Genomic DNA, 12,501 nt, shown 5'->3' on the forward strand with positions numbered 1-12,501 from the left:
TATTCTATATATGCACACGCGTGCATATATCTCTTATTCATATTATATGCTTTTGACTTAAAGCACGTCAAAGAAATAAATTCCGCTCTTTTTCGAAAAGAAGTACATATATCAAAACCGCTTTTCGCACCGCAAGAAATTGTAGAAAAAAAAAGTTTCAAGCAAATTCTGGTTTATGAAGGTGAATATGATATGACGGCTTTTCAGTATATTAAAATGGAATGTTGAATCTCGACAGCTTGATACTTTTTTTTTTTTTGTAATTTATATATAGGTCAGACGTGAATTTACGATGAAACTGAATTTTGCGCAACAATTTAAAAAAGGGAATAAATTTTCAGTTTTCAAATTTAAATGTAAATTTTTTTTGTTTTTGAAAATTATAAATTTCGAGTAATTAAAAAAATTGTGATTATTAATTAGACAATTTAATTAATATTAATAATTTTTTCATACGAATAAATAACTCGTAAATTCCGGTGAAGATAAAATTGGTAAAAAAAAATAATTTGGAAACTTGTGCGTTTAATAAAAATTTAAATAATAATTATGTAAATTCGTTGAAATGGGAGAAAAATTTGGAAAAAATAATCGGAAATTATTAGACACGTTCTGCTTAAATGTGGAAGTATTTTTTTCTTTTTTTTTTTTGAAAAACATGTAGGCATTAATGAGAAGGAACTTTCTAATAATCTCTTCACCATTTACAAGTGATCCCTAGACAAGTTTTTTTTTCACATTCTCTTCGTAAATACGAAAAGCTCTGCTTGTACTATTGAGGCTTAAATTAGAAAAAAATATTTCCTTCCCGTGCGTTAAAATATTGTACATTATAGTTTGAAACAAGGATTTGTTAATTTTAGATTTTAAGTTAGGAACATGTGTCATTTTTTTTTACACTTTTTTTTGTCTATTTATTTACTTATAAAATAAACCGGTAGAAATATTGTCACATTATTTATTTTAATAAATTATGCTTGTCCCGTAAATAAATAAATAATAATAGGAATTTTAAAGAATTTTTTATTGAGTAGAATTTTATTGCATAGAATTTTCATTTGTTCGAATTATTATTTGATATAATTTCACTTTTAACCGATTTTTCATACTACAGAACTTTTACTTAACCGAAAAATCATTTAACAGAATTTCTAATTGATAGAATTTTCATTTGTCCGAAATTGCAAATAACCGAACAAACACAGATTTTAGCTCGATTTTTAAAATCAACCAATCACAATTTTAATGGATAATTTTTGATTGGTTGGTTTTAAAAAATCGCGCCAAAATCGATTGTTTGTTCGGCCGTTTTTTCTTCAAATGTTATTAATTATTTAAATAAATTTTATTAATTATTATTAATTTAACACCCGTTTATTAGGAATAGTTCATATAGGGACAAAACTGAAGTACGCAACGTTTAAAATGATAAACGATTTTTTAAAGAAATAATTTAAAAAAAAAAAAAAATATTTTTTAAGCAAAAAATTATAGAATTTTTCATTTCAAAAAATTATTTCTTTAAAAAATCGTTTATCATAAACGTTGCGTATTTCAGCTTCGTCATATAGGGCTCGTTGGATGCGGATTTCGATAAGCATTCTAATGGTGTTTTTCAAATTACTCTTATTTTATTTGTTCGTAAAATATTTCATTTTTTATTAACTTTTGTTAGTTAATTAATTAATTTCTCGAAAACAAAAAATAATGCCATCTCAAAAATTTAACCATCGATTTATTATGACTTAAACAATATTCATGATATATTAATAATAATAATAATATTTAAATAATAATCGATGGTAATCTTATTGTTCATAATTAATAATATTAATAAATATAATAAAAATTTAAATATTAAAAAACATTTTTTTTAATAAAATAATTAAAAGACAATAGAGAAAAAAGGGGATGAAGAAAATAAAAATGGAAAAACATTATAAAAATGCAAAAATTCTGAGCACATTCTTTCCAAGGCTTCGTAACTTCTATTACTTCCGCGATTCTTAATTAACACTCGTGTCAGTTTCATATATAGAGAAGGAGACTTTTTTCCCTGGAGGCTTATTCATGAGTGTCATGAACTTTCTCAGAAACAAGAATGAAGCCCTTTGGTAGTCTGTAAACGGTCTGTCACATTTTTCTTGGAAAGTAAATAAAACTATACCTCTCATTGACTATATATATATATTCCCACATTATACACAATAATTAATATACATAATATATAAAAAATGTATACTATGTATATTTTTATAATTAAAAAAAAAAAAAAAAAAAGAAATAAAATATAAAGAAAATTGTTATACATTATTTGTAAAATCGAAAAACCGACGTTTAATAATTTTCCTTTTTATACTATAATATACAGTTTTATAACGCTTTCAGTCTTTATGGGAGGATAATTCATAAGCACCGAAGAGAGAGAGAGAGAGAGAGAGAGAGAGAGAGAGAGAGAGAGAGAGAGAGAGAGAGAGAGAGAGAGAGAGAGAGAGAGAGAGAGAGAGAGAGAGAGAGAGAGAGAGAGAGAGAGAGAGAGAGAAAGAGAGAAAAGGGAATTGTGTGTACAGAAAAGGACTTTTTTTAATGGATTCTCCTTATAAAGGAACATTCACCTTTTATTATTATTCTTGGAAATATTAATGACAAAAGGTGCTCATCCAAGACAGTCTTATGGATATTCAAATTTTTACTTCCGACTTTTTATTTTTAACGTACACATTTTTTATAGATATATGTGAGGCATTTCATATGAGAATACGCGGGGTCATGTCTCAGATTTTTCTCAAAATTCGGTAAATTGTAGTGATAGTGGTGCCTAAATAAGTGTACAAATTTTGAATTTGAAATTTTTAATATTTTTCGAGATATTTACAATAAAAAATTTGAGCAATATTTTTTTGCTTTACTTATAATTTTTTTCCTATTAAAAATAGAGAAAAATGTTGTAAATGTTTTTTACGCTAAAGATCTTAAACTTTTAGAAAAAAATTATTTTTTAAAAAAAATATTAATTTTTAAACAATTTGTTTAAAAAATAAAATTTGTTTATAACTTTTAAACATGTTCTCCCTCATTTAGAAGCGCGAAAATTATTATTATTATATTGCACTAAAATAAATACAAATACTCGATTACTTGACTATTATTAAATAATTATTATTTGAATTAAATAAACTGTATTTCTCAACCAATAATAATTTATGTATTTGAAACAAATAATTTTTTTTACATGTGTAAATATTTTTAAAATGCCAATTCTTTTTTTTAATTAAGAAAAATTTATATAAAAGATTAATTAAATGTTTGATTTACTGTTATTTAATCTAATTTTTGAAATCGAATTTGCAATAGACCAAATTTTCATTCGATAGTATATATTATATTTATTGTCTTCAACTGAATTTATTCCTTCTACTTTAAATTTTATTTCATCTAATTTTTTATTGACCGAAATTTTTTTAAAACCTAATTTCTATATATATTTGACTGAATTTGAAATTTGTAGAATTTTTATAAAACTAAATGAAATTTCGAAATGTAAAAAAAATTGTCTCAAAAGAAGTTTTGTCAAATTTTTTACTTTTCTAAAAAAAATTTTTTTTTTAATTTCCATAAATTTTTGATCGAATTGTGAATTTGAATTGAATTTTCATTATAACCCATTTTGTAATTTGTCCAAATTCTATATAATTTGACATAATTCCAATTTCCGATTGTTTAATTGTGAAATTTGCGGTAAAATAATTAAATTAGGGAGAGAGGGAGATGAAATGCAATTTCCCCTTTATATTTGAATTTATAGTAAAAATTTTAACTAACTTGAATTAATAATTTTTTGATCTCTGAATTAGTTAAATTTTAAAATAATGAATTAAAAAAAAAATTCCAATAATTCTTTATAGTAAAATTTAACTAATTTAAAAAGTCAGTTAGTATAATTAAAATTGGCTATATTTTTTACTAATTCAGATTTAGAGAGTTGAAACGTTCAAAAATTAAAAAAAAAAATTTGTTTAATACTTTTTTAACTTCAAATTTTATTATAAATTTCTGTATCTAAATAATTAATTAAAAATAATTTCTACATTATATTCTAATTGTTAAAAAGTATAAATAAAGTTTCGATAATTTTTTTAAGTTACTGATTAAAAATTTTATTGTTTTTTTTTTTTTTTGCCAATTTGTCAGCTCTAAATGAGCAAAAAATGAAAGTTAACATAAATTTTAATTAAAAAAAAAACAAACAAACAAATAAAGCAGAGCACATGTTTCTATGCCATAAAAATCATTTTCTAAAAATGTTGGACAAAATAAATTTAAAAAAAACAATTTTCTATACAAAATAACAAATCCAAAAAATATTTTGTATATCGTACGACAAAAAAGAAAATGTATTTCCCTTTAAAATTGCAAATTATTTATTTGAGAAAAAAAAATATTTCTAATAAATTTTCTTTAAAAAATTATTAATCGAGGAATGTTGCAAACCTTTTTTTTTAAACCGAAAAATACAGAAATTTTTTTACAAAGCTGAAGTACGCAACGTTTATGATAAACGATTTTTTAAAAAATAATTTTTTAAAATAAAAATTCTATAATTTTTTGCCTAAAAAATATTTTTTTATAATTTGTTGATGAATGAAAACTATAAGAAATATTTTTTAGGCAAAAAATTATAGAATTTTTATTTTAAAAAATTATTTCTTAAAAAATCGTTTATCATAAACGTTGCGTACTTCAGCTTCGTATTTTTTTTCTAATTCGTGAACTTCCGATGTGAAAAAAATTCTCTCGGAGTAAATATATATATATTATTATTTCTTTTCTTTTTTTTTTAATAAAAAATTGTATTTAATTCAAATTTAAAAATTCTATTTGCGCTAAATAAAAGTTTATTTACGCAAAAAAAAAACAATTATATTTAAAACAAATAAATAATTATTTAGCTCAAAAAAATCTTATGGCTCGAATAATAATAATAATAAAAAGAAAAAAAAAAAAATTGGTGTAGAAATAATCTAATCCTTTTGATATTAAATGTCTCGAAATCCCGAATAACAGATGGAATTCAAGAGATTAAATTCGGGGATTTATCGAAATGTATATAGTGTTTGTCCCAGTCAGGATAAATTTCTCGGAAAATCGACTTTTGCATCAGGACATATTTGCTTTCATGATTATAATGCACATCCTACTGGCTTTCGTTGGGTGAATTCAACTTCTGTCAGACTTAGAGAGAAAGAGAGAAAAAGCCCCTCCTTGATACGTGGGAGGATACGAGACAGAAAAATAAAAGAGAAAAAGTTGACGAAGAAGAGAGAGGGAGAAGGAATTTGCGAGTAGAAATGGAAGAAAGAGAGAAGAGAAAATTTAGGCATTTGAACGGCCACAGCTATAAAAACACACGAGAATGAATATAATATATAAGGGAGAGAGAGAGAGAGAGTGAGTGTGAAGGGACCTATGGTAAGGTTGCACATACGTTCCTTTGTTTGCTATCTCCCCTATTATACACTATATATGTTGTATATCCCTTTTATGCGACATGCAATGCACCAGTGTTCTTTCCTTCGTCCTTTGGCAATACCCTGCGGGCCTATACGGGTGTCGCTTGATCATTAACCCCCCGCTGACCTCGGGGACGACATGTGTAGCCGCGTGTGTGGATACACATCATTGAACTTTATATGAGATTAGGCGAATTACATTAACTGGCGTTATTGTAAAATATAAACGAAAATTATATTTATGTTCAACTTCAATTTCAAAAATTCACGCCCAAAAAAAAAAAAAATATATCTGCCTCAAATTAACAAAATTCAATAAATTAACGAAATTATTACTTTTCTTTTTGATTATCAAAAAATTATACCACAAAATTGAAAATATTTTATTTATTTTTATTTATATACTGAAAAAGAAATTATTTGATTCAAAAAAAAAATTACCACAAAATTTTTCGCAAAAATCTTGAAACAAATTTTTTATATTTTTTCATTTATTCTTATTTATTTATTTATTGAAAAAAAATTATTTAATTCAAATAATTTGGATTAATTGAATTATCATTAAATATAATTATTACTTGAGTCAAGGTATTTGTGTTTCAAATATACAGAAAATAAAATTTATTTAATTCAAATAAAAATTATAGTATACAAATATTTATTTGCGATAATAATCAAATTTGAATCAAATAAATTTTTGCCGTCAGTGTAGTTTTTATAAATTATTATTTTTCGCATCGAAAAAAAAATTTTTATTTCTTATGCACGGAGAACGAAATTTATTACAAATAATAATAATAATAATAATAATAATAATAATAATAATAAGTATAAAAAAATTAATATAATAATAAAACCAATACAAGATATTGATGATTTACAATTTATCATATTATGAGAGAGAATTAATTTTTTTTCTCCAAATAAATGAATAAAATAATTTTAATAACAGACACAATTTTTTTTTTGCAGTTGAATAAAATTTTAATTTTTAATTAAAAAAAAATCAAATAATTTTTAAAAAATTTAATTTAAAATAATATCAGCTTTTATTATAAATAATTTTTGAAAAAAAATTCTTTTTCTTAAAAAAAATTGTTATATTCGGTAAATAAATATTTTTGAAAAGGTTAGACATAAAAGCCCCCTTAATTAATTTATTTTAATTAAAATTTTCTGTATCCAACGGTTTTTTCTTTTACATCGTAAAATTATGTACCTTTGAGTGAGAAAAAAAAATTTATTTACATAATTTTTTTGCTGGTAAAATGATGGAAAATAATTTTCTCTTCGAATTTCCACTTCAGCAATTAATTATTATTAACTAATATATATAAATAATAATAATAAAAATAATAAAATAATAATAATGTAATAATTAATATAATAAATAATATTCAATTTCAGTGATCAGCGCTGGAGGAATACAATTCACCGTTGAGCCTGAGGATATTGTTGTGGAGCAAGGAGGGCCGGCGAGATTAGACTGCAAGGCAAAAAGTATTTTCGGTGAAGCAAAAATCGAATGGCGAACGGATGATGGACAACCGATTACATTTATCGGAGATAATTATAGGTATACATACATTTTTATTTAAATAGAAAAAAAAAAAATTTGAACGATTCCCAAAATTTTATATTTGGTGCAAAATTTCAATTAACATTATATAAATCCACGTATAAACAAAATTTCCATATATTTAAATTGAATTTGTTTTTAAAATCAAATTTCCATTTTTACCGAATTTTTATAATGTCTGAATTTTCCATTTAAACAAAATTTCCATTTTAACGGAATTTCCATTAAATTAAGTTTTCCGTTTGTCAAAATTATAATTTGACTAAATTTAAGTAAATATTTGTTTTAATTTCCATTTTATCATCGAATTTTAATTTTACCAGAATTTTCATTTCTCGAAAATTTCCATTTGTATATGAATTTTTATTTTTTCAAATTTCCATTGGTTCGAATTTCCATTGTTTTTTAGTCTTTTTGATTTTAACGATTTTGAAATTGAAAAAACAAATCAACTAAAAATTCGGTTAACAGGATATTTAAATTATATACAATTCTTGAAAAACAAAACAAAAAAAAAAAGGTTTTACTCCTAATGTACAGTGAAATTTGATCCTCATCGGTATTTTTCTTTTTTAATTTCTAGATCACAGTTGGCTAATGGCTCGCTGTACATTAGCAGTGTCTATTCTGGTAATCCAGAATTAACAGGGGGTTACCAGTGTCTTGCATCCGTCGATAATGTTGGATCAATCGTCTCTCGGTCTTCTTCAATTAGACTTGCCAGTCAGTATACTATATATACTATGTATAAGAAAGGACAAAAAAAAAAGAAAAGAAAAAATAAACAGTAGCAAAATAATATTTTTGAATGAAAGATGGTGTAGAAGAGAACTATAAGAAAATTTTCTCTCTCTATTTTCAGGTCTGCCAGGATTTGACAGGGAACCCCAAAGCTCCATTGTCAATGAGGGACAAGTCGTTTATTTCAGCTGTTCACTCTCGATGTTTTCTAAGCAAATAGAAATAAAATGGCTTAAGGATGAGCATACATTAATGCTCGATGACACTCGAATGACAATTCTTCCCTCAGGTATATATAATTTGATATTTTAAATATGGCGAATATTTAAAAAAAAAGGAGAAGAAGAAAAATAGAATTTGCATTTGGATATACAAAAAATCGAAAGGGCGAATATTAAAAAAAAAATATTTTTTTTTGTAATTTCAATGAAAAATCAAAAAAAAAAACCCAAAAGTCCGATTGTTGTTTGTTTTAAATTTAAATCTTTTCAATTTATTAATTACGAAGCGAATATAAAGGAAAACTTTCTCAATGGGATGAAAATTTAAAAAAAGTAAATTTTTGTATTTTTAGGAATTTAATTATTTTTATATTTTTTTAAATATAAATACTAATAGTATTTTTCATAAACTGCACATATTAAAAAAAAATTAAGTTATAATTAAATAATTAATTTAAATTCAGACCTCGGATTATACGACTTTTTCGACTTTTTTTTACATTTTTTAAAAAAATTTTAAATAAAATACGTTTTTTTAGTATACAATGCAGATCTTCTTTATTTCAATTCTTTAACAAATTTTTAACTAAAATTCTTCACTAAATTAATTATTTTTAATAATTTTAATAAAATTCTCCACAAATTCAATTATCTTAAACTATTTTTCAATTAAAATTTTTTATGAAATTTAATAATTGTTTATAATTTAAAAAAAAAATTAGCAAATAAAATTACCAAAAAAATTCAAAATCTCTTGAAATTTAATTATTCGCAAAAATTTCAATTATTTTTACTAATTTTTATAATATTCTTCGAAAATTCAATTGTCTAAAAGCATTTTTCAATTAAAAACTTTTGAAATTCAATTTTTTTATGTGATTTCTAATAAATTCTTCAGCAACAAAAATCACTGAAAATTTCTCTTATTTTAATTATTTTCTGAAATTTAACAGATTCTTTTGAAATCCAATTATTATTTTAAAAAATTTCAATTCAAAAGCTTGTAAAATTTAATTATTTCTAAAATTTTTTGAAATTTAATAATTTTAATTACAACTCTCCTGAAATTTAATTATTTTTAATGATTTTTATAATATTCTTAAAAAATTCAACTATCTGAAACCATATTTTTCGCTTAAAAAGTTGTCAAATTATTGTATTTTTATCTGCAATTTTTAAAATAAATTTTTTAGTGAAACCATAAAAAAAAATTTAATTAAAAATCACTTGAAGTTCAATTAATTACAAAAATCAAAATTGTAAATATTTGAAAATTCAATTACTTTTAAAAAAAAATGTTATCTAAAATTATTTGATAAATTATTTTTAGTTCTGTAAAATTTAATTATTGTTTAAAAATTAACAAAATCTTTTGAAATTCAATTATTTCTAAAAATTTCAATTTTAACTCTTCCAAAATTATTATTATTAAAAAAAAAAGTTTTTTTAAAAAAATCTTTAATACTTGATTAAGTATTGTCTGAAATTTTTTTGACCATAAAAACTAAAAACTATGACAAAATTTTTAATTCGAATAAATTGCTTAAATCAGACTTGAAAAAAAATAATAAAAATTTAATTTTAAGAATTATTTTTAGAAATTTGTCCTAATTAAATAAAATTTTGAAAATTTGTCTTACAATTTATTCGATTCAGAAATATTTGAAATAAATTTTTTTGATAATATTCATTATTAAATTATTCTCATTATAGAATTAATAAAATGAATTTAATATCTAATAACATTAGTTATTTTCTTAGTAAAATATTTATTAACCAATTAAATTTTGTTGAAATAAAAAAAATCGACTAAAGCGATTTTTTTTGTAATATAAATCGACTAAAACAACATTTTTTTGTGCCATAAAATCGATCCGAGGCCTGTAAATTAAAAAAATATTTTGTCAAAAAATAAATACATAAATTTTGGCAAAAAAAAAAATTATAATTTAAATTAATTTATTGTGAAAAACGAAAGAATATTAGAAGTAAATAATTTTTGAAAAATATTAAATATTTTTAATAAATTTTATTATAATAATAAACTTTACTGTATTTTCATGAATTTTGTCCATTTAATAACTATTAGTATTAAACTATTAACTATTAATAACTATATATATAAACTTTACTTTGATGAAGTACGGAAAAATATCATATATATAATTCTATTTCAATCTAAATCAGATAATGAATAAAATTGAATACCTATTTTTTTTTTTTTTTTTTTGCAGGGGCTTTGGAAATTGACGACGTAAGACCTCAAGATGCTGGATCTTATATGTGTAACGCAAGCGGCTTTGGACAATACAGACTCAGTAATAAAGGACAACTCACGATGCTACCATATGATAACGGTTAATCATTGAATAGAAATTCACATCCTTTTTTTAAAATAAAAAAAAAACTGTAATGCTTTATTTATTTATTTGTTTGCTTTCTAGATCAAGCAACGGCTCCAGTGTTTATTGCAAAACCCACTGAACAAGTGGCCATTGAAGGATCGAGTGTCACTTTAGAATGTGCTCTTAATGGAAATCCAAAACCGTCAGTTTCCTGGCTGAAAGACGGCGTGGCCATTGATTTAATGTCACTCGATTCAAGATATCTACAATTGGCGTCTTCCAGTTTAAAAATAATGGACGTTAAAGAAGAAGATCATGGCTCTTATCAGTGTCGAGCAAAAAATAAAGTCGAAACCTTAGACGCTATTGCCGAAGTTTATGTGCAAGGTAAGAATAATTGAATTAGAAAATGAAAATACATCATTAACTATTTTTTTTTTTTTAGTTCCGCCGAAATTTCTAAAACGACCGCAGGATAAAACGGCGAACGAAAATCAGGATTTGGAATTTGAATGTGAAATTCATGGTAAACCAGAGCCGAAAGTAACTTGGTTGAAGAATGGAGAACGCATTAATTTTAGCGAGTATTGGCAACTTGCCAATGGGTATGTATCATTATTTGTCTTTTTCTTCTTTTAGCTTGAGATTTAGTATAATAAAGATATTAATTTTTCTTTTTTCTCTCTCCATTCGCCAAAGACACAATCTAAGGATAAATGGTCTTTTGGCAATTGATGCAGGAATTTTTCAATGTATCGGTATTAATCCTGCTGGCAGTATTCAAGCATCAGCGCGACTCATAATCAATCTACCGAGTGAGTTTTTCTTTATATTCACAAATTACTAGATTTCAAACACAATTCCTTCAGACAATAATTTTTTCTATCATTCAATAATTAATTTATTATTACATATTACTTAATTATTAATTATTTTACTTTCACTTATTTTACTCGTATTTAATTTATTTGAAGAAAAAAAATATATTTTTATAATTTAAATTACTAATTACAATTAGAATTTAGTTTCATTTTTTGTATTCATTTATTTAATTAGTTTAATGTTTAGTTTTATTTTAATTACTTTAAGTTATTTGATGTCGTTTTTTGTTGTGTTTTTAATTAGATTTCTTTTGTTTTGTTCTTTTTTTTTCTCTGTCCCTTTGTTCCTTTTGTCCTTTAACTGTTCTGCATGCTAACATTAAAAAAAAAAAACCTTTAGAAAAAGTGAATACACGTAAGGCAACGACTCCAAAGTCAATGCCGAAGAAGAAATTGCAGTTTCATCGACAATTGTATAATAATACATGGCAACATCCAAGTACACTTTTGGGACATACACTATCCGCTTATACCCAAAATCCTCCCCTTTCAATTAGTCCATCCGATGATCCTTCAGATCTTTTGGATTCAATTAGAGGTCCAAATCCATCTTACGATCCAGACTCACGTTTTATAGACGACACTGAGAGTTTCGAGTCAATTGAAGGAAGTGTTCCGTCAGCACCAAGAAATTTAAGTCTTGTTATTGTTGAGTCACGATTTATCACACTTCGATGGCAGGAACCGGAAGACACCAATGGAAATATCACCAACTATCATATTTATTATAAACAAGAGGGCTCGCAAAGGTATTTTTAGAAACTATTTCTTTTTATTATTATTATTATTGCTATTTAGGGTTGTTACAGGTCAGGAAAATAAGGGAAATCGGGAAAAACTCAGGGAGAAATAAATTAGTTAGGAAAAGTTAGGGATTTTTATTAAAAACACTGGAAAAATATCGAAGAACTTAATTTTTTTTAAAAATTTCGACTTTTGGAAAAAATAGAGAAATTTAATAAAAATTTTCTATGATTTAATTTAAACAAAAAAATATTTTGTCAGGGTCAAAGAAAAATACAAAATTTGTTTTTGGAAATCGGCCTCGGATTATACGATTTTTTTTCGAAAATACGACTTTTTTATGATTTATTTTAATAAGATGTGAATTTACGACTTTTGTTGTTTACATTTTTTAGAAAATTTTTTATTTTAATTATTTAAGCAATTTTTTTAAACTGAAATTCTTCTCTGAATTAATTATTTTCTTCAATAATTTTACTG

The 12,501-nt window shown here is 23.6% G+C and overlaps 1 protein-coding gene across 4 annotated transcripts in view; it reads left to right on the forward strand.

Annotated features, from left to right (window-relative positions):
- LOC127277773 (neogenin) overlaps positions 1 to 12,501 on the forward strand; it is a 45,979-nt gene that overhangs the window by 18,473 nt on the left and 15,005 nt on the right. For 3 of the 4 annotated variants that reach the window (XM_051299142.1, XM_051299140.1, XM_051299141.1), the window contains exons 2-9: positions 6,918 to 7,086; positions 7,673 to 7,812; positions 7,952 to 8,119; positions 10,286 to 10,408; positions 10,496 to 10,783; positions 10,842 to 11,001; positions 11,096 to 11,211; positions 11,618 to 12,026. In XM_051299142.1, coding sequence (XP_051155099.1) covers positions 6,918 to 7,086; positions 7,673 to 7,812; positions 7,952 to 8,119; positions 10,286 to 10,408; positions 10,496 to 10,783; positions 10,842 to 11,001; positions 11,096 to 11,211; positions 11,618 to 12,026 — 1,573 coding nt within the window. The remainder of the gene's footprint in view (positions 1 to 6,917; positions 7,087 to 7,672; positions 7,813 to 7,951; positions 8,120 to 10,285; positions 10,409 to 10,495; positions 10,784 to 10,841; positions 11,002 to 11,095; positions 11,212 to 11,617; positions 12,027 to 12,501) is intronic. The other variant, XM_051299143.1, reaches the window with a different exon arrangement.

This window comes from Leptopilina boulardi, unplaced genomic scaffold (assembly GCF_019393585.1).
Source record: "Leptopilina boulardi isolate dan_hultmark-lab unplaced genomic scaffold, ZJU_Lbou_2.1 LbouV2_179, whole genome shotgun sequence".
Lineage (NCBI taxonomy): Eukaryota > Metazoa > Arthropoda > Insecta > Hymenoptera > Figitidae > Leptopilina > Leptopilina boulardi.